Genomic DNA, 22,977 nt, shown 5'->3' on the forward strand with positions numbered 1-22,977 from the left:
TCAAAGAGCTTTGCAATGGTGGTTCCCCATTTGTAAAATAGGGGATATACTTAAGGTACGTAAGTAACTAACTGAAGTTCATATGGGAGTAGAAGTTGGGTTCCCTTACTGTTAATTCTCCTGATGCCTCCCTCATAACTCATGTATTAAAATTAGTGATTAAAAGCAATTCCTGTTGGGTCATATTCATGATCCATTAACACTGCTTTATATTGGAATACTTCAGCAAACTAGGAGACTGAAACATCACTGTTAATTGTTTTAACTTGTTACTGAATCCAAAGCTTTTTGCCTTTCAGTGCTGTATTCCCTTCTCCACAAAGCACTGGCTGCTTTGATTTTTTGTAAGTTAATGTAACTTAATGTTTAAAAATAGTTCTCTTTAGTGTTGTACCAGCACATCATAATCGGCCCCTTTACCATCTCTCTAGAGACCTCTAGGTTTTTTGGCATTGCAAATCAAATTAACATTAGATTGCCATAATTTGCATTCTTTCAGTGGGAGGCCATCTGACAGAATTAAAGGCAGCCAAATAGAATTGAACACACCAGGACTTGCCATTGTCATGGAAGAGACATGGGAAAAATTCTGCTTAAAAGTATAAACAGTTAATACCAATTTAGAAACTAAAATGTGATTGGCAAGAAAAGTTGCACTCTTCCTGTTTAGTGGATGTTGCCCCAATGCATTTGAGGGGAAGAGGGTTGTCTTTAAACCAGGCCCTCACCCCATCAAGGATGGTGCTCCTATGGTTCAGTGACTTCAGTGTGAGCAAGTGCAATCAAGGTTTCAGCTACCATTGTTTCTAAATTTTAATTCCCCTGCTCAGCTGCATACCAGTCACTAAGGTGGTGCCAACAAAGAGTTCAGTTTTTAATGAAAGCATAGATTCTTGAGGAAACAGATAGCAATGGTCCATCCCTCTCCTCCCCAACTCAGAGAGAGCTTCCTGGAGTTTTTAAGTTCTGAACACTGTTCCCACCGCAAAGTTAAAGAGAAGTTAAAGGAAGGCTACTTTGTTCTACTTAACATGGATTGAGGGGTGGAGGCAGGGAACTCCCTTTAACACTTGTGGAACTAATGTCCGTTAATAATTGGATTATTCAGATATATTTCAAGGATATTAAATTTCATGTCTGTAAAGATCAGTGGTTCTCAACCTACTTACCATTGTGGGCCACATCCCATACTAACTGCATGGCCCTGAGGATGTCACCTGGGCCGCAGCTGTGTGCTGATTGGGCCGTGAGTTGAGAACCACTGGTAAAGATATTCTGAATATTAAGTTTTAGACTGTTCAGTGTGCCAGGTTTCCAGTAAGGATCATGACTATTTGAGTTACCATGTTGTCATCTAGACTTAACATTTTCCTTTACTTAATACATCAGTATTGAGAGCAAACATGAAGTCACAATCCTAGGAGGACTCAATGAATTTGTAGTGAAGTTTTATGGACCACAAGGAAGTAAGTATATGTTCTGTGCCTCATAATGATGCCTTTTTTATAGTTAAAACATTTCATGATGGTTTTAGGAAAAACAGAAGCAAATGGCCAAGTACTACATCAGTTGTCCATATGTAGTAACTGGGAGCACCCAGAAAATCTGGAAACTGCAAGTTGGAGCAAGGGGTCAAGGGATGCCATTGCACTTAGGTTGCATCTTGACCAAAACCTGTCCGATTTCTCCCAGCTGACAATAGGGGAAGATGGGGATGAGAGCAGAATTTCAAACCTTAATATTGGGTGAACATCATCCTCTCTCATAGCTGAATGACAGGTTGGTAGTTTTTGAGTGATGTGCAAAGCCACAGCATTATCTTAAAATAGAGCTTAAATTTCAAAGGTCTTGAGTGGAACCACTCGTGGGGCTTGGCACCTTGGAAAATCTGGCCTGTCAGTTGAATTTTATAAAGTGCTTGTAAACAAGATTGAAGGCCAAGATAGATTTTTTTTTTTCCAAAAGAATTCGCTCTCTTGCTGGATCTCTGTGTCTTAAATTAGTAATGCCTCTCAGGGTAAGTAGATTATTCTAACTTTTGTGGTCTGAATAAGACTCTGGGCCCTTTGTGCTGAAAACTAATGTAGTATTAGTTAAAATCAGAGCCCCAGTATAGACCAGTGCCCTTCACGTCTTAGGGGAATGGCCATTACTATAGGGCTTTCTATCTGTGCTCTGTCAAAGAAAGGAGGTTTGACATGAGGGCTTATTCTAAATGGTAATTATTTTTCCAGGTCTTTTTTTACTTAATGCCATTGTGCTTTTCTTCTAGGCAGAGTTCTGCAGTATGTCTAACACCTGCATTTTTCTCTGATTGCAGCACCATATGAAGGTGGAGTGTGGAAAGTTAGAGTGGACCTTCCTGATAAATACCCTTTCAAATCCCCATCTATAGGTAACAGTCATCACTTGCAACCTAAATCTATCTTGTTGCTCAGGTAGTAGAGAGAACTATTTTGTAGCATTTTCACAAATTAAGAGATACTAGCAATTGCTGTAATTTTTCACTGATTTTTATGTAGAGACTTTACTGAAGTCAGAGACCTTCTGCAGGTTTCTGAGAACCTTAATGTTAAAGCATAATATTAACATTAAAGTATAGAAGGATGGTCTTGTACTTAAATTACTGGACTGGGATTCAGGAAGTCTGGATTCAGTCCCTGACTGAGCTACAGACTTTCCTGTGACATTGGGCAAGTTACCATCTCAGTTCCCCATCTGTAAAAATGGGGATACTTTCCTATCCCACAGGATTGTAAAGATAAATTAATGTTTGAGAAGCTCAGATGCTTACAGTGCATGCAGTGGGGTTCACTCACAGGTATGTAGATAGCATTATTCATTAATGTGCCCTATGGTCTGTGTGCTCTTTTATGCTATAATGTGCATTCTTGGATTGACCTCAGATTCAGAAGTAGGCTGTCGGTGACCTTCTTTCCAGGAGCATGATTTGGAGGCCTGAAATGCAGAAGCTGAAGCCTGGTTTTACTAATCACCTTGGATTTACTAATAACAGTGTTCTTGTAGTACATGAAACCATGTAGGTCTCTGCTGCTGCTATGATCAGAATAGCAGCAACGCTATAAAATTGGGTCGTGCCCATTTGGCTGAAGTAGTAATTATCCTTGTTCACGTTGAACAAATCAATATCTTGGTAAGGCAAAGTTTTTATTTTAGGGCATGTCCATTATGTCTTTCAGTCTTGAATAGCAGTGATCTAATTTCAGTATTTTTAAACTTCTCCAGTAGTTTGAATATGATGAATAAAAAAATAGCTTATATTGTTTGAAAAACTGAATCAAATACAGCGACATGATTAGGTTTCAACATCCCTTTCTTGGATTATGAAATAGGTGCTGCTAACTCATGGAGTGACATGGTAGTTGCCCGTTGAAAGGGCAGACTTGTAGTTCAATCCACTGAAGTATTTTGAGGAGTCTTCCATCTAAAGAACTGAGAACAGCTTGAGGAAAATTGATATGGAAACTTGACAAAGTGGGTTGGAGTAGATGGGTCCCTGCCAATCCCAACATCCTGATATGAAGACAGTGGGTATTTGCTGATTACTTAATACTCTTACATGGAGACTGTTTTATTTAGAATCTTTGCCTCTTGCGTGCAAACTAATCTTTCTGGTCCTTCATATTAAGTATGCCCGTTGTGTATAGACAGTGTCGTCATTCCCCGTCTTGTATCTTTATCTTACTTTTATATAAAAATTCTTATATGCACGTCTAATCTGAATAACCACATGATCTTATGCTACCACTGGCCTTCCTCTCCCTGTCTGCCTGTAACACTGACAGACCCTGGTTGTCAGCAGGTGGGATCGAACCTGGGATCTCTGAAGCTTAGTGTATGAATCTCTACTGCATGAGCTAAAAGCCACATGGCTCCTAGCCAAGGCTGTGGCAGATTGATCAATCTCTAGATCAGTGGTTCTCAACCTATTTACCACTGTGGGCCACATATGTAGCTCTGTGTTATATGGACTGCATTCACACAGTATATATGCTACCTGTACATCTTCAAAAAATAAGGTTTACTATTATATGACAGCAATATGATTCAAATCAATACAATACTTTTCATTTCAACACTGGCAAATGTCTATCAAGAGCTTTTTAAATTAGCAAAATAAGTCAAAACATTAACTCTTCAAATTAACTTACTGTAAGGGTGGCATGGCATGATGTTTGCTATCCTCACTTCAGCGCTGTGGTTGGGCTGAGTGCCCAGAGAGTGCAGCTGTGGAGCCTGCGGGGAGCCCTGGCCAGGGCTGGGTACCCCCCAGACAGGGAATGCCCCCCCATCACCCAACTCCCCTGGGACTGTTCCCTCAGCATCCAGACCCCCCCCCCCGCCCCAACACTGGGCTGGTATACATGGCTTCCCTGCAGAGACAGGGTGCCCTGTCCAGTACAGAATGGCTCTCCCAGGGATAGCCCCCTCCAGCATTTAGTTCCCCATCCAGGGACTGCACCCCAGCATCTCCCAGCCCCCTCCCCCAAGGACTGCCCCTAGCACTCAACCCCCGCGTCCAGGGATTGTGCCCCAGTATCTAGCCCTCCATCCAGGGACTGCCACCAGTCCCCGCACCTAGTTTGTCCCCCATGCACCACCTTCCCCATGCCCACTGGTCTCACCTCAATTGCAGGTAGGATGACCAGATGTCCCGATTTTATAGGGACAGTCCCAATATTTGGGGCTTTTGCTTATATGGGTGCCTGTTACCCCCACCCCTGTCCTGATTTTTCACACTTGCTATCTGGTCAGCCTAATTGCAGGTAGCTCATTTGCCCTGCCTGCCACTGCAGTTCTAGTGCTGGGGAGCCTGCTCAAGCCAGGGTCACTCAACCTGCGGGATGGGGGTGTGCTGAGCATCCTGGCCTCCTGCTGGGCCCAATCCTGCTGGCCAGGAGGAGGGGGATGAGGCTGGGCCCGATCCTGTGCCGCCCCATTTTTTCAACCAGCTCTGTGCCTAGCTTTGTGCCCAGACCGTATCAGTTTGCAGACTATAAGTATAGGGCATTGCCATGCCAGCAATCTTAGATGGGAGTGAGAGGCTGCCCTAGACAAATTGCACTAAGTGCACAACCTCTGCCTATCTTATTTAATTTAACACATTGATAAAAAGTTTAATTCCAAAGTGTAATTCTACTCTGAAAACTCTCACTCAATGGATCTGCTCCTTGCGTGTATTGGAGTCACGCTGCTGATTTAGCTGCAAAAATAAGTTTTGCTCCCATAAGCCCTGTAGAACGTACACGTCTAAAAGTAAGCCAGATTCTGTTCCTTGTACATCAGTTGTTTGCTAGGTTCCAGTCAATTACACTGAGGATAGTGACATTGCACTGGTAGCGTTGAGGACAACATTTCTCCTGGACAGCCTTTAGTACTGGTTGTGCTATGAAAGGTAGAAAACAACCTGGCATCAGAGACTGAAGTAGACTGAGTTAGCAGAGCTGACCATTAGAGAGAACATCTTTTTGCTTCCAAATCGAACATGTTTGATTGTAAGTTCATTGTTCATTGTCTTGATGAGTTTCTCAGTACCCCATTCTTACCTCACCAGATACCCTCTTGCACTCATACTATGCCTCACAAATACCCACTTGTGGCTGCGGAAGCTCCTCCTCCCCCTTTGAAGTGTCTGCTGCTCTGGGGTCCATCCTCTCCTCTTCTTGAGAGAAGGCTGCTAGCAGCCCAGGTTACCAGCTGGGTGGAGTGGCATTGAGCTGAGTCTCCAGGCTGAATAAATCATAGACTTGTAGGGGTGAAAGGGACCTTGACAGGTCAACTAGTCAGGTCCCCTACACTGAGGCAGGACTAAGTATTATCTAGACCATCCTGATAGGTGTCTAATCAGCTCTTAAATACGTCCAGTGTTGGAGATTCAACAGCCTCCCTAGGTAATTGAGGAATGCTGAGATAGCTCTGTTTGGTTTAGTCCAGGGGTCTCATACATGTGGGCCGCATACGGCTTGCGGAGCTATTTGCTGTGGCCTGCCAAGCTCCCTCCCCCCCACACAGTTATTCCCCCCCCCCCCCCAGTTATTTCCTGTGGCTGCCAGGCTCCCCTCCCCCACCATCCCCCCCCAGCTCGCCATGTCCCCCCTCCTCTACCTCCAGGCGCTTCCTGCTGCCAAACAGTTGTTTGGCAGCACTTAGCTGTTTCCAAGAGGGAGGGGGGAGGAGCGGGGAACCGGGTGCTCGGGGGAGGAGGTGGAGAAGAGGCGGGGCAGGGGTTGGAATAGGGGCAGGGAGGGGGTGGAGTTGGGGTGGGGACTTTGGAGAAGGGTTTGGAATGGGGGTAGGAAGGGGTAAGAAGAGGCGGGGCAGGGCCTCATAGAAGGGGTGGAGTGGGGGCGGGGCCAGGGCAGCCTGAGGGCAGTGTCAGTGATGTGGCCCTCGGGCCAATGTATTAGTCTTCATGCTGCCCTCCTGGTAATTTGAGTTTGAGATCCCTGGTTTAGTCTCAGACCTGGCACAGTGAGCTGAATTCCTATCAGCTGCTCAGCACAGGAACTTCTGGGAGGAGGGAGCTTCAGCTGGGAATGGAGTTGGGCAGTCACGGTCAGGGGGAGAGTACAGAAGACACTAGTATCCAGAGGAGGCAATAAGGCAGCTGCAACAGGGAGGAGGTTTGTGTTTTCTTTGGGTTACATTTCTGCCACCTTTTATTCCTGCACCTCAGTCTGGCTTATAGGCCAGAGCCGAGTAAACTTTTGGCCCTTCTCTCCAGGGACAGCAAGATTTCAATATAATGTTCTTGTGGAGAGAGGGAGAAAGTACTTCAAGTCATTCTCTAGTAACCAGTGTAACTGATGCAGGAGTGATGGAAGCTTTGGGGGAGCTGTGTCCAGTCATCTTCAACGAGAAGCTGTGCCAGATTGGAAGGAGGCTTGTGAGTAAGAGAGTCAGAGGAAACACAGCAGTAATCTGTGACCGGGTTGTGTGCTGTTCAGCCAATGGTAGTCTCTTCCGTTCCCATGAGGCAAGAGGTTGAAGACACTATTTGCTCTTCCCCAAGCCTGGGATCACTAGAATTCGGGGAAATGAATGAATATGGTTTAACTGGCAAGATTCTTCTCTGGTTTGGTCTAACTAGTTTACTAATCTGTAACAAAAGGAGAAAAGGCAAGATAATTTCAGTGTGATGGAGATTCCTATAAACAGATAACATGACTGTCTGTCACTGCACTCACTAGAGCACTAGGGATATGGATTACACTACGCCAGTTGCATGCAGAAGGCAGTGTAAATTGTCTGTGTAAATCAGTGGATCATATAAAATAGAACCAGTTCCCTTTTCTCCTTAATAAATTATATCTTTTATGTTGAAACTTTAAAACGAGTGCTCTTTTTGCAGCTTTCCCTGTTTCTCTCAAGTGCTCTGGAAGAACTTGGGTATATAGTCCATTCAAGTTTTAGAAACCGTTAATGTGAACTGGAATGTAACACTTTTTTCCAACAAAGTAGCATAGTGGCTTGGGGAAGTGTATTGAGTGTTCCAAGGTGCTCTTGATGAAGTGTTTAGTCTTTCCTGTGCTTAAAGTGGACTCCCAATTGTCAGTTTCCAACCTTTTAGAAACCAACTTTTATTCCAATATGGCACAGAGTAAGGTACACAAGAATTTGACCCACCACGCTATTGGGAGCTTCAACATATTCTCCTTAGAGAAGTGTAACTAAAATAACTTTGTTCAGTTTGTTTAAACAGGGGTTGGGCCAGGTTAGTACCCAGAAGGTGAACCTCAATGGAAAATCCAGATGCTTCAAGAAGTGGTATAGATAATTCATATGTTGCTCTTCTTGGTTTAATATTAAACCAGTGCTCCAGGCAAGTATTAGTGACTTTGTGCTGCTGGAGAATCTCTTTCAGAATAGATTGAAAACTGAAATCCTGTCTGCTTGTCTTTGAAGATTATATGGCACATCTTGCAGGAGAAATATTAGCCCTGGTGTGGTGCCTGCTTTCCAGTTTTGGTCATTTTTCCTTATGTAACTGAATGTGTGTAAGGAATTACTTCCTTTTCTACTCAGCTTTGTAATATTGTTGTGCTGTGTTAAATAATTCCTCACCCCAGAGGTGGCACTCTCCCAAGTGCTTCCCATTTATAGCTTATAAAGCATCCGGGGCTCTTCCTGCATGAAAGGAGCAATAGAAATGGGAGTTGTCATCACTAATGCATTTGCAGTTTTCATTATCTTGGACTGTGGGTACCTGCCACCTACTTCTGACTATGCATATTCATGTTATCTTTGTGCCTGTCATATAACTCACTGAAGCTACCAGGCCGAAAATAGTCTTGATGCAAGATCTGATTTTTCTTTCAAAGCAAGTGCATTTTTTATCAGAAACTGGCATTTCCTTTTAGAATGCATGCATATAAGCCCAACATCCTTGTGTCCGGCTGTGACTCTGAACTTGAGGCTTCAAGTGTGGGAAAAACAGAGCAAATTTACACACTGCCACTAAAATCCTGGCTCTTGAGTGTTAAACTGAATCCACCCAATTCAGACAACTCTAAAACTTACTATATTTTTTAAAAGTAGCTGATTTTGCCAAAATTTGTATAGTTGGCTTTTGAAAATGGTTTAAGCTGCTTTTAATTGTGCCCTTGGCAGTTATTTTCGTTGTTCCATCCCCTTCACATTTATTAAAAAACCAAGCTCGGTCAGACTTAGAAGTTGGTTCCTTCTCTTTCTCCAGTGGGTGATCTGTTTTGAGTTGTTTACTGTTTCAAATACTCTGTTGGCCTTTCATTTTTTCCTTTAGGATTTGATATCTTCAGGAGAACATGCTTTTTAGCTTCTTCCTGTTTTTAAAAGGAGAATTGAGAAATGTTCTTTTAAATGTACTGTTTCAATATTCCAAATCATGAGAATGCTTGGTGTAAATGTAAAAATAAAAGTAATTATCTGTTCATAAAATTCCAAAGGCTGAGATTAGGATTTAATGGGTCTCTGTCCTTGATGCCACAAACACCTAAACCCAAGACAAGTATTTCCTGCCATACTCAGATGTTAAGTGATGTTGCCAATGGCTTGTAGAAGAAATGGAAACCTAGGACCCTGAACTCCTGCTTTGGCATCTAAAAGCTTCTGTGTATTGCTGCGTATTTGCTTCCTTACTACTATCTTTTCTCTGCAGTGTTTTGGCTATAAGTGCACACAATATTCCAAAATATCACAATTATATCTCAAAATAACTTCCATATAATCATATATCAAGTCCTTGTTTCTCCTCCAGTTCTGTGGCTAGTCTAATTTAGCCACAGTATCTTGCATTTATATAGCACCTTTCATCCCAAAGTAAACTACCTGCTATATATAGGGATCAGTGTAGGCACTTCTGGTGTGAAACATGGTAGCTACTTAATAGTACTTGGCAACACTATACAAGATCACCAGATATCTCCTAGGCTGTGCTCAATTTTTATTTTTTATTGCAAGTTCTATTTTTACTTCCATCTCCTAGCTGGATTGCCTTACAATTTGGTACTTAAAATTTCGTAAGTCACTTATCACCGCTGATCATTATGAATTTGCTCTTGCACATATATATCAGTTCTTATTATAACCTATAAGAAACTTGAAAATGCCCATTCCTCCAAATAAGCTATGCCCTGTATAGAAGGAAGGATGAAACACCAGAAGGCAATATGTATCCACTCCTCCATTCTGTTCCCTTGACACGTACTGAACGCTCGATACAGCTTCTCTGCCACAGTCAGGGAATGGTGGAAACAGGCTGACAAAACGTAGAAGCTGCTTTCAGCATGACTTTGGCACAGATTCACAATGTCTCTTGTACCAGTCACTGAAGCCTGTCATGTGACAGTTTACCTAAGCAAAAAGGTGAATTGACTGTTGGAACAATTCCCACTGTGGCAGTTCTGCAGGTTTTGCTAGATTTTCTAGAATTTGCTCTTTAACCTTGATTTTAGTTAAACTGGTGAATAGTGTCCTCCTAGTTAGGAAAGGGATTATCTAATGATTAACCCAAGACTAGGAGTCCTGAGATCCCAGCTCTGCCACTGTTTTGATGTGACTAAAGACAAGTCATTTAACCTCTCTGGCTGAGTTTATACTATTTATTTAATCTATTTATACATCAGAGCTTGTAGGTATAATGTTGCAGAAGTATCGAAGATGCTGTATTAAAAATGCTACAGATGTGAAAAGTACTATAATAAAAATAGCTGTGGGACAGTTTACATTACTTGTGATGTTTGCAATGTAAACTGTCCCAAGCTGTTTTGTTAGTGATTTGGTGTTATAAAGCACATTTCACACTTAGCTTAAAATGCTTAGAGGTAAACAAACAGCCCAATCCTGTACTAAAATAGGTTCTGTGGTCCAGCGCTGGAGTACCAGGTTCCAGGATCTCTACCGTTGTGTAATGAATGCCTCTGTGTTAAGGTGGTGCAGTGCATACAGCACTTCTTGTCTGATATTACCAGTTAACATGCTGAATAATCTCTTAACCTGAGACTCCTTAAAAGAACCTTTATCCGTAACTGTTATTGGCAAGGGGAAGAGGTTACCTAATGCAGAGGTGTGCACAAGGTAGTAATCCTCCATCCACTGTGAGGTGCGTAGTTATCCCCACTTTACAGCCAGGGAAACTGACATAGATAAAACGACTTGCCTGAGTCCACAGAGAGTCTGTGCTGAGCAGGGATTAGAATTGAGGTCTTGGCTTCTAGCCCTGTGCTTGGTCCCCTCTAGATCACACTACACTGTTTTTAAGAGTTCTTCTGGAGGATGGCACCTATAAACACTGGTATACTTCCTTCCCATTCTTTGTGTCTGTATTTCATATGAACCTAACTCCATCATTATTTGTGTTGTGATAGCGTCCACAACCCCGTTATGCTAGGCGCTGTACAAACGCAGCACAGAAAGATGGTCCCTATCCCCAGGAGCTTACACTCCTAAGTATAAGACAAGATGACAGATACAGACGACAGATGGGGGAATACAAGGAAACAATGATAGTGTTGGTCAGCATGATAGGCAGTAGTCCCAGCACACCAGAAGCTTAACCACTGTATGGTATCTGAACCCACTACCTCTTGGTTCGGAGGCAAGAGCACAACCACAGAGTTGTGCTGTAGTCTAACTGAACAATTACAACAATCACTCTAACAGGATGCTAAAATCACAGCTTCCTTGTGACGGTTTGCATGTTAACTACCGCGCTGAGATAATGGGTCAGGAATGGCGAGCTCATACCAAAGCTTGTTATGGTATTTGACTGTCCATGTGGCAGTAACAGAGGCACGTTACATAAGAGAGAGATGAATCTGCTGCCATAATGGGTCATGCAGGAATGAGGTTAAAAAGTCCAACTGGCCTTGAGTTATGAGATGAATACCCACATGGGGACCAGGAAGGACTGGGGGTGTAGGGTTGAAACCAAAAACAAGTGGTGGATATAAACTGGCTACACTTCTGAAATGGCCTGAACTCCTTTTAAAGGTGGCATTGCTTTATTCCTGGTGCAGTTCAGTCCCATAAGGTTGTTTCTTTGTCAAGAGGGAAGAGACAATTCTGAAAGTTGAAACTTGCTATGTTTTTGCCCTTTTCTTGTCTTGTTTGCCTCAGCAGGGCTACCAATCACTGCTTTTGTTAGAAGGCTGTACTATGCATCAGAAAAAAGTCTTCATGGGACCTCTCTCACAACCTACTGGCTAGTTGGCTGTACTTTGAACACAGATAAGCAATGGGCTGCCCTTTGAGGCAATGTCTGGCGGAATGCAGCCAATTCCTGATATGGAGGGGAAGTAGCGATTGGTGCAAGAATGTCCCAGCTGCTACAGGCCAGCACTGCAGATAGTTTGTGCAGTTGCAGTGGTGGAAGGGATAGTGAGACAGCTTCCAGTCCATGTTCCTGTTGATTCTTCCTCCTGAACTACCATATTTCTAGTACCAAAGCAGTCATTCCGCCTGAAGAAGTGGACATGAGGCCCTGATTCAGGCAGGACAGTCTGTCTCAAACCGTCCGTGGGGTTAAACTCCAAAGGTATGTCTATGCTGGAAAGAACCACCCAGGGTACAGAGTCTCAGAGCCGGGGTCAATTGACTCTCGCTTGCGAGGCTTATGCTGTGGGGCTAAAAATAGCAGTGTAGACGTTCCCCCTTGGGCTGAGGCCCAGGCTCTGAGATGTGAAGAGAGGAGCAGCTCCAGCCCAAATAGGAACGTCTAAACTGCTATTTTTAGCCCCACAGCCTGAGCCTAAGTCAGTTGACCTCGGCTTTGAGACTTGGCACCACAGTGTTTCTTTCCAGTGTAGATATACCCTAAAGTTTGAACGACCTAGAGAGCAATTAAAATATGAAATAAGCCTTCAACAGAAAGACCTTTTGGTTCCAATTCATCAGGTAGGACCAGGACAATTGCCTTTCGAGATAGCAACTAGTCATCTTGGTAATCTGCCTCTGCCTCTAAGGAAAAGTCTATCCCAGAGAAGGTAGTTTGTGATGGTGAGCAAGCACTGCCAGTACTTTAAATCCTGTCTTTGGGCTATTCATAGCCACATCTTACTTGGCTAGCCAGTATCTCCAGAAACCGTCCTTGATGTCAGCTTAAAGAAGTCATAAAGAGGAGACCAAGGACAGCATAGGCCCATTACTCAATGAGGGGGGGAAAACCATAACAGAAAATATGGAAATGGCAGAAGTGCTTAATGACTTCTTTGCTTCAGTTTTCACCAAGAAGGTTGGTAGTGATTGGACATCTAATATAGTGAATACCAGTGAAAATGAGGTAGGATCAGAAGACCCTAAAATAGGGAAAGAACAAGTTAAAAAGTACTTAGACAAATTAATGTCTTCAAGTCACCAGAGCCTGATGAAATGCATCCTAGAATACTCAAGGAGCTGACTGAGGAGATATCAGGGCCATTAGCAGTTATCTTTGAAAAGTCATGGAAGATGGGAGAGATTCCAGGAGACTGGCACTATATTAGCTCCTTTCCAATCTATAAAAAGGGAAATAAGGACAACCCAGGGAATTACAGATCAGTCAGCTTAACTTCAGTACCCAGAAAGATAATGGAGCAAATAATTAAGCAATCAATTCGCAAACATCTAGAAGATAAGGTGGTAAGTAACAGTCAGCATGGATTTGTCAAGAACAAATCGTGTCAAACCAACCTAAGTTTCTTTGACAGGGTAACAAGCCTTGTGGATAGGGGAGAAGTGGTAGACGTGGTATATCTTGACTTTAGTAAAGCTTTTGATGTTGTCTCGCAGGACCTTCTCATAAACAAACTAGGGAAATACAAGCTAGATGGAGCTACTATAAGGTGGGTGCAAAACTGGTTAGAAAACCGTTCACAGAGAGTAGTTATCAGTGGTTCACAGTAATGCTGAAAGGATATGACAAGCGGGGGTCCCACAGGGATCAGTTCTGGTTCCAGTTCTGTTCAATATCTTTATCAATGATTTAGATAATGGCATAGAGAGGACACTTATAAAGTCGGCGGACAATACCAAGATGAGAGGGGCTGCAAGTACTTTGGAGAATTGGATTAAAATTCAAAATGATCTAGACAAACTGGAGAAATGGTCTGAAGTAAATAGGGTGAAATTCAGTAAGAACAAATGTAAAGTACTCTTATTTAGGAAGGAACAATCAGTTGCACACATACAAAATGGGAAATGATTACCTAGGAAGGAGTATTGCGGGAAGGGATCTGGGGGGTCATAATGGACCACAAGCTAAATGAGTCAGAGTAACACTGTTACATCCCAGAATGATGTTTGCTTTTTTTGTATTAGCAGGAGTTTGTAAGCAAGACACGAGAAGTAATTCTTCCGCTCTACTCTGCAGTTATTGGACACAATGCTCCAGTTGAGGCCTAGTTCTGGGTGCCACATTTCAGGGAGTATGTGGAAAAATTGGAGAGAGTCCAGAGACGAGCAACAAAAATGATTAAAGGTCTAGAATATATGACCTATGAGGGAAGATTGAAAAAAAAAAATGGGTTTCTTTAGTCTAGAAAAGAGAAGACCGAGAAGGGGACATAATAACCATTTTCAAGTACATAAAATGTTACAAGGAAAAGGGAGGAAAATTGTTTCTCTTAACCTCTGAGGATAGGACAAGAAGCAATGGGCTTAAATTGCAGCAAGGGAGGTTTAGGTTGGACATTAGGAAAAACTTCTTAACTGTCAGGGTGGTTAAGCATTGGAATAAATTGCCTAGGGAGGTTGTGGAATCTCCATCACTGGAGATTTTTAAGAGCAGATAAGACAAAAACACCCTGTCAGGCATGGTCTCCTGCCATGAGTGCAGGGCACTGGACTAGATGACCTCTCCTGGTCCCTTCCAGTCCTATGATTCATTGTGGCACATTGCTGTGAATACTCCATTCAGAGGGCCATCTTTGCAAGGTGTCAGAGGTCTATGGTATGTGACCATCATGCGTGTTTTTTAATGAGGGTTTTGACAAAATGAGAAGCCAGTGCCCTGAATGCACAAATCTGTCCATAGAAACCATCTGAAGTAGATGACAGAATTTGGGAGTCTGTCCTCAGATACAGAAGTCTGTAGCTTCATACCAGAAAGGTCAGTTGGTTTCTGTAGAAAATGTCCCTTGTGAACTTCAATTTATTTTGACTATCAAGATAGCGTCTTACTGTAGCCGCTTAGTCTGTAAGACACAAGTTCGCTTATGGCTCCTTCAGTGAAGGACAGACTTTTGTAGGTTCAGAAGTATAAGGTGACTCTGAGAATAGTTCACAGGTTTAGACTCTTATTTCTAAATTTCAGACATCAGGATACTGCTGCACTGTCATTCTGACCAGAGAGCCAAAATCTCAGAGGAAATTTCATTAAGGTGCCAGGAGCCCACTGAAATCTATCCAGTTCTTGAAATTTTAGAGATCTGTTAACTTACTTTGTTTGGCGAAGCCAAGAAAAGACTGGCAGTCTCTAAGTTATGTATATAAAGGAGGTCTGTGCAAGAATAAATTTGTGTGTGGTTGGGCTCTGTCAGCCAAAGAAATGGCTATTTCATGGCTTTCAGGGAAGCATCAAGAAGACTTTTGCAAGGAGCATGTTGGGCACTCAGTACATACATGTGCTTGATATCAAGGGAGGGCATCTTATTTTCTGAGTAGCTTCTTAATGAGCAGCCTTATTTTACTAATTAGCATGAAAGGGACTCTTGTGACCAGTACAGATTTTGTACAGGTGATGCTGGTTTACCTTAAATGGGAATTGTGGAATACAAATCACGTAGCATCTGCGCATGTGTATAAGGGAGACTCTGATTATTATCGCATCAGAAGTCTACTTAGTTTCAAGCAAACATTTGTTGCTTCAGTAGATGTCTTCCGCACAGAGCTTACACGAGACCACTGGTTAAACTTTTACATTCACTTTTACCCACACAATTAAGGCTTCTAAAGCTGTCCAGTATGGTGTTCTAGCAAAGATGCCATAATCTTGTGGTATAGCTACTCTTGTGGAGACTAGCTTTACCTCTGCCTCTGTCCTTTATTGGTAATGCACATCTTGACTGGAAGACATGACCCACATTATCCAAAACCAGGATTACATTGAAAATTCTCTTGATTATCCTCTTATTCAGAGCCTTGTCTGACATATTGATCAAAGCTGTATTGTATTATTTAAAGTTACGGTTATGGCGAACATGCTAAAGTTCTTAGCCAACTGGAAAAGAGCTTTATATTTAAGACCTATAGCTTCCACTTCGCTGAAGGATCATGTATATGTATATATCATTTCAACCATGCCTAGTCTTTATTTGGAAATATAGACTAAGACATTCATTATACTAACTCATACGGTAACACATCTGTACCTGTAATAGTGCAGGACTAAGTGACTGCACAATTTCAAGTAATGTGTGGGACAGGTGAGATTTGAAGGTAATCAAGGACAAAATGAAGAGGGCACGGGATGGAAGTATGCTAGAATGCAGATCAGCTTGGCTAGAGGAAAAGATGTCTGAGATGGAGGACAAGTCCTGTGGAGAATCTTGAAGACTTGGAATGAGATCTCAAAATGGATTAGGAAGCTAATTAGGAATGTGGGCAAAGAGAGTGGATGTTTTGTGTTCCCTCTTACAGAAGAGGCACTCTAAATTTGGAGAACTGGAGCCTTAGGATATCCTATAAGGGAGGGAGTGGCAATTTTCCAGTTAAGAAGCAATGAAGAAATGATTTAAGTCCTGGGAGTAGAGTGATCAAGATGTCAAGTGTGGGTGGTGCTTAAATAGACAAACTTGCCTCTTCACCTGTACAATTTTGGCCTTATATTAAAATATAAGCCTGGCCATCTGGGCTTATAATGAGCAGGATGAGTTTGGTAGAGATTTCAGATAGACTCTTGGATGTGGGATCTCTCCTGTTAAGGAGTGGGAATATAAATTTGAAGACTGCTATAGTGGAGCCAGGAATTGACTAGTCAGAAGAGGAGTTAAGGGCTACAGTGTGAAGGAGATATAGATGTGGGTGCCTTTTGGGATGGATGGAATACTACAGCCTAACCTGAATTAGAGGGGAGCCAAATTCTGAATCTGAAGGAGAGTTACAGACAGCAGAATTAAGATGTCATTCTAGTAGCACAGCTAGTCTGTGCTTCAGTATCCTGTTTTTGTTACCTTATACTTTCTGCCCACCCTTGTGTGTTCCCTCCACCTGTTCAGTCTAGACCTTTTTTTAGATTTTAAGCTCCTTAAGGCAAGGACTGTCACTATATGTGTCTAGTGCCTAGCACAATGAGATGGTTTGGTCCTCTAGATGCCACTGCTACATGAATATTTGATGATGGAAGAACATCCATTCCAGGCTTGCTTCAGTTTCTCAAAGTGAAATATGGAAAGGCCTTTCATAGTTTTTGTATCTGACGCTAGTTACTTAAAGTGGAGGCATTAAAATATGTAGAATCAAAGAATGTTTTAGATGAACAGGGATATCTGTTTGCAGAGAACTTTCATGTGCTTAGGTAATATTTATGTCTCTGGAACAGTCTGGGATGATTTCAGCATCATTTTAGGCTTTTATTGCATGTACGTGAGTTTTGAGCAGTTCAAGTAAATATTACATTATACTTGTGCTATAATACATGGGAAGAAACAGTTAATTCCATATGTCAGCTCCAGTTGGGATCCATTCTGTCTCTCACAAATGGAGATCACTTCCTCTTTTGGCTGGAGATGGTAGCAAAATATTTCTTCAGTTTTCCACGTAGAATAGCCAAACACAAGGTTGCAGTGGCACAAGTTTGCTGGACTCAGACACGTTGTTGACTATAGAGCAATATTAGGAATGTAAAACTGATAAAAGTCTTGACTGAAACAACAAAAACGTTATTGGTTACCTACTGTGTCCTTACGGGACATGTAACCTTAAAGTGTCAAAATAAAACCTTTGCCCAAGATTTAACAAAGTTATTTGGTAAAGCTTCTTCCTATTTTTTATACATGTCACTAAAAAATTAACTAGAAGAGACAAATCAATGCTTATTGCAGAAAGTTCAGATCACTTACCTATCAAGCAGTGTTCCCTCAGCTATGCTGGCCTCCAGGGTTATGTTGCTGCACAACATAAGTAAAGAAGGCTATATTTTAAACTTGGAAAACAGCCATGTTAAGATCTTGAAAAGCTTTTGGTGGAAACGATATGAAAGTGACAGCAGCCCTGATCGGGATTTATAAAGAGCTGAAATTATTCAGTGGCAAGTTAGTAGATGCATGTACAACTATCCATTTATCTGGAAGGGAAATAGTCTTTGAGCATCACGTTGTATCCCCTCAACAATCTTTGTTATGCATCTCTTAAAGTGCCTTCACCACAGAAGCTAGGCATTTATCGCAGAAACTACAAAATGTAGTCTGTAAATGGAAGCCTAACTCTGCATCTGCTACCAGTGGGAAGAGTATATGAAACACTTAAACTGAGCTTTTGGGGGCAGAGATTGTGTTCCTCTATGTGTACAATATACATCACCTAATGCAGCACATATTATAACATAAATAAGAATACTATGCTGAGTATTAGGTTTATAAGAAAAAGTACTCTTCTATTGCAGTGGGGAGTGGGGAATCTGAGGTGCCATCTACACTTTACTCTGAGATGAGGTCCAGCCTCTCATCTCACAGCTGGATTACTGCAACATTCTCTCTGACCTTGACAAATGCAGTCTATTCCTGCATATATCCATTCAGAATGCTGCTGCAAAGATCATTTTCCTAGCCTGTCACTTTGACCATGTCATCCGTCTTTTCACATCCCTCCACTGGCTGCTCCTTCTCTCACATCAAACATAAGCTATGTCTTCACTTTCAAGGCCCTTCATGTTAGGGTTGCCAACTTCCTATTTGCAGAAAACCGAACACCCTTGCTCCACCCCTTTCCCAAGGTCCCACGCCCACTCACTTCATCCCCTCTTCCTCTGTCGCTTGCTCTCCCCCACCTTTGCTCACTCATTTTCACTGGGCTGGGGCAGGGGATTGGGGTGCAAGAAGAGGTGAGGCGTCTGGCTGGGGCCGGAAGTGAGGGGTTTGGGTGCAGGAGGGCGCTCCGGGCTGGGCCGGGGGGAGGGCTCTGGTTGGGGCTGCAGGCTCTGGTGTGGGTCTGAGGATGAGAGGTTTGGGGTGAAGGAGGGGGCTCAGGGCTGGGGCAGGGGGTTGGGGTGCGGGCTTCAGGAAGGAGTGTGAGTGTGGGAGGAGGTGGGGGGTGCGGGCTCCGGGCAGCGCTCACCTCAGGCAGCTCCTGGAAGCTGACAGCATCTACCTCTGGCTCCTAGGCACGGCTAGGCAGCTCTGCGTGCTGCCCCTGCCTACAGGTGCCACCCCCACAGCTCCCATTGGCTGCAGTTCCCAGCGAGTGGGAGCTGCGGTCCCGGTGCTAGAGCTGGGGGCAGTGCATGGAGCCACCGGGGCCACCCCTTGCCTAGGAGCCAGAGGGAGATGCTGCCAGCTTCCTGGGAGCTGGGTGGAGCCAGGCAGGCACTATGTCTGCCCCGTTGCGGGAGGCCAACTCGACTTTTAGCTGCCTGACCAGAGCCACCAGGGTCCCTTGTCTACTGGATGTTCTGGTTGAAAACCAGACACCTGGCGACCCTGTCATGTCTTAGCCCCACCCTATCTATCTCATTTACTATCGAGATGTTGATTCCTGACTAAAATCAACACATGATGTCACATCCATTGCCCACACTTGCTAAATTTTCAAACAAGCACCTTTGTGTTTTCTCCAGGAGCTCCCTGTGAACATCCACAAAAGTAACTCCTTATTCACTGTCAAAACTCTACTTACACCACTCCTTTTCCATACCACCTACAAAAACTTGACAACAGCTAGGTTGCTGGTGTGCAGAGACCAATGCCTAACATGCTGACCAATGTTCTCATTTTCCTTCCCTGTCTATATCCATCTCTTTTCTCTTTTACTTACATTGTAAGCTCTTTGGGGGAGGGACAGGCTTTTTGGACTTGGACAGTGGGGTCCAAGTCCATGACTAGAGATCGTAAGAGCTACAGTAATGCAAATAATAATGAGGTTAATTTAACCTTAGTTAGGTAACTGCTGAAAAATGTGCCCCTGGGTGCTGGTTAGCAGATGTAATCTTAAAGTGCAAAGCAAGTTAGTTTGTGACATTCTTGTTGCTGTCAAACCATAGAATTTTTCATTTCTGTAAACTAGAAGCCAGAACAAAAAGCATTATCAAAATAGCAACTATTTTTAGTTCAGACCACTCTTCTTAGACTGCCTGAGTCTTGAAATTGAAATACTTCTGTAGCTGTGTTTTCTAAAGACCTGAGGTATCAATTGTTCTCTTACTATTGCTACAGAATGTTGACAAGTGTTAGCTGTATGTTTCTGCAGTACCAGATGCCTCTCAATGCCTTACGAAGGCTGCTTAATATTGAGACTGAAAGTTTATAGAAGACCTTTGTTGGAAAGACCATTTTAGAAAGAGAGTTTAATCCTAGAGCAAATGTTAAGCTTAATCTTTTTGTTTGTTCCAAAAACCCTGCAGCTTTGTAAAGCATTTTATCTTAAAAACAAACAAAAAAAAAACCCCCATGAGCTTAATGGTTCTGATGGGCAAGATTTTTCACGATAATACTGGATGCAAAACCTTGCAATATACTTGTCTGTAAACAGGGGCTTTGGTGTGCTTGAAGTGAACAGCAGAGGACCCTAGGGTCAAATAGACGTGTATATTTGAAAGGTGACGTAGGTATATACAGCTAAGCCAAGGTTTCCATTGAAATCATTCATATGAGGGCTCACTTCTTCTTTTCTGTAAACTGCTTACCAAGTGTGCTAATTTTTTGTGGCTACTTTCTGCTATTAACCACTGTCTCTCTCTTTACAGGATTCATGAATAAAATTTTCCATCCCAATATTGACGAAGCGTAAGTAAATCCTTAGTACGTGGTATTTCTGATTGGGGTACTATTTAATTCTAGTTCTTATGCTTTCATAAGAAAGCCAAAGTAGCTTTTTCATAGTGTGCTAATAGGGCCAGATAAAGCTGTCATCTAATCTAACACTAACAGTCCAGGGTAAGAATTTGATCTGAGGGGACAGTTTCATAAAACTACCCCACAGGTCTCTTTTCCAGTAGAGTTCAGGTTGTATGAAGTACTTGGTAGGAAACATACTGCAGAAGTCTTCCTTGTGTGATCTGTGCACCGGCAACATTGAGTGCTTTTATAAACAAATGAGGCACATGTTGTGGCATAGAAGGTCCAGGGTTGCTAGTTCCCCTTTTCAAAGATACTTCTCAAGACGATAACTCTAGCTAGACCCACCAGCTCCTCTGTCGGTTAGCATTGGTTCATAAATTATGTAAAATACATCCTAGAAGACCCTTCTTAAAGGAAACCATAAAAATCTGGTCACTTCCATATAGTCAGTTTGTTGAATAGTCAGAGGTTCTCACCCTTTTTCTTTGAGACCCCCCCTCCCAAAAAAGCATGCAATAAAAACTCCAGGGCCCAGCGGGGGGAGGGGGACCTCAGGGCTTTGTGCTGGGGGAGGCTTGGGCATAGGTGTAGTTTGACTTCTGGTGCCTGCCCCCCCCCCCCAAAAACAGCAGGGCTCGAGCCAGCTCTGCACAGCGGGGTCCAGGGAGGGAGCGCCACCCCCACCCCCGACTCACCTCAGCAGGCCACCCAGCCTGTTTGGGTTGGGGGGGAGGCAACTTAAAATTATAACTCAAAGGTGGGGGGCTCAGCTCAAAAGGTTTGAAAAGAGCTCAGCGTGCAGGGAGAGAGGTCGCTAGGGGCCGTGTGCGGGCAGAGGGGTAGCTCAGGGTGCAGGAAGAGGGGTAGTGCAGGGAGCGGGGTAACTAGGGGCTCTGTGTGGAGAGGGGTAGCTCAGGGTGCAGGGAAGGGGATAGCTAGGGGCTGTGCACTGGGAGGTCTCCCCTGTGGGCCCTGTTCCCCAAGGGCTCTGCCAGCCATGGAGCCGGGTCCCCCCCGCACCCAGGCTGCTCTTACCGGCAGCGTGAGCAAAGCGGGTCTGGGAACTGAGGAGCAGCTTCAACCCCCAGCCGCAGCGGGAGATGAATGCCGCGGCTGCCTGCTCCATGGCACCAGCCAGAGCAGCAGTGGACCACGCTGCCTGGCTCCGGCTTCCCGCCTCCGATCTGGCCAGGGGGCGGGAGGAGGTGGAGCGGGAGTCTGGAGCTGCCTCGGGACTGCCCTGCTCTTGCACTGTGGTTTCGGGGGCCGGGGGGGAACATCCCCGTTTCCCCCCTCCCTCCCCAATTCTGCCCATGTGCTCAGGGGTTCTGCCCTGTGGGGAGCACTGGGGCTCGGGGCTCCAGAATTCAGCCCTGCTGCTCCCGGCTTCAGCCCCGCGGGAGGTGCTGGAGCTCGGGCTCTGGGTTTTAGCCGTGGGGCCCCACAGTCCCCCTGAAAGGGCTCGCAGACCCCCTCTTGAGAACCACTGTGTTAAATGAAGCCCCTCCTCTCTTTCCAGTCTTAGTCTCTCAAGTGAGATTCCCCCTATGTAAATTCTGGCTCCAAGTTACTGTGCCCTTTTGTCTTCATCCCTTGCTTAGAAAAATCAAGTTTCTGTACATAGTATGGAAGTCACTATGGCTGCCCTATATTTTGCTCTAATCCAAAGTGTAATATTTGGTCCCTGCTTGGTAGTGAGGAGTGTGAGGGGTTAAAACTACTATATCCTACAAGTATTTTGCTAACTTGTACATGTTTTAATTCCATTCTCTCCATCTGTTTCAGGTCAGGAACTGTATGTCTAGATGTAATTAATCAAACTTGGACAGCTCTCTATGGTAAGTTTGGCAATCCACTGTGTGGTGACACATTTCATCATTTATTTGGTTTTAATACCTTAATACAGCTTGTTGGAGGTGAGTGCTCGAAGGTCTGTCTTGGAAAATGTGAGCCAAATTGTAGTGGTTTTTTCACTGAACCAAGTTCAATTTAGCAACAGAAGCTTGATATGAAAATATTACTTCCGCAGCTCCTTTCATCCCAAAGATGCTGAAGTATTCTGTAAACGTTGTACTGGCATCACGCAACCCACCACTAAAGTGCAGCCATCTCTGAGGTGGAATGTGGCAACTGCTCAACAGTAACACAGCAACACTTCAGGATAGGAAGTGAAGAATGCTCCAGTATCCAGATGAAAATATGGGGGAAATTTTTAAGTAATCAGACTGCAGTAAGCCAAACTGAATTTCAGATAGGAAGGGTGAAGGCATTCTTTGACACTGGTTGGGACCTTGACTGATTTTTAAGAAGGTTCCATCAGAAACACTTATTCCCCTTCACCATCAAATTGAGGCATTATTTCAAAACCACTTAAGAGAAGTCATACCATCTACTAATTTGTCTACACCGCTTCCTGCAGAACTTGTTTTCCTGGGAGGTGTCCCATCCAGTTACTGGCCAGACTTGATTCTGTTTAGCTTTAGAGGTCTAACAAGATCAATTTATAGTGACA

At 43.6% G+C, this 22,977-nt stretch overlaps 1 protein-coding gene across 2 annotated transcripts in view; it reads left to right on the top strand.

Moving 5' to 3' along the window:
• The window catches only part of UBE2H (ubiquitin conjugating enzyme E2 H), a 73,223-nt gene that overhangs the window by 29,789 nt on the left and 20,457 nt on the right, over positions 1-22,977 (top strand). For both annotated transcript variants that reach the window (XR_012637634.1, XM_074942735.1), the window contains exons 2-5: positions 1,390-1,466; positions 2,321-2,395; positions 20,372-20,411; positions 22,251-22,303. Coding sequence is in view for 1 of the 2 variants with exons in the window: in XM_074942735.1 (XP_074798836.1) it covers positions 1,390-1,466; positions 2,321-2,395; positions 20,372-20,411; positions 22,251-22,303 (245 nt within the window). In the remaining variant the exon portion in view is untranslated. The remainder of the gene's footprint in view (positions 1-1,389; positions 1,467-2,320; positions 2,396-20,371; positions 20,412-22,250; positions 22,304-22,977) is intronic.

This window comes from Natator depressus, chromosome 1, assembly GCF_965152275.1.
Source record: "Natator depressus isolate rNatDep1 chromosome 1, rNatDep2.hap1, whole genome shotgun sequence".
In the NCBI taxonomy this organism is placed as follows: Eukaryota; Metazoa; Chordata; order Testudines; family Cheloniidae; genus Natator; species Natator depressus.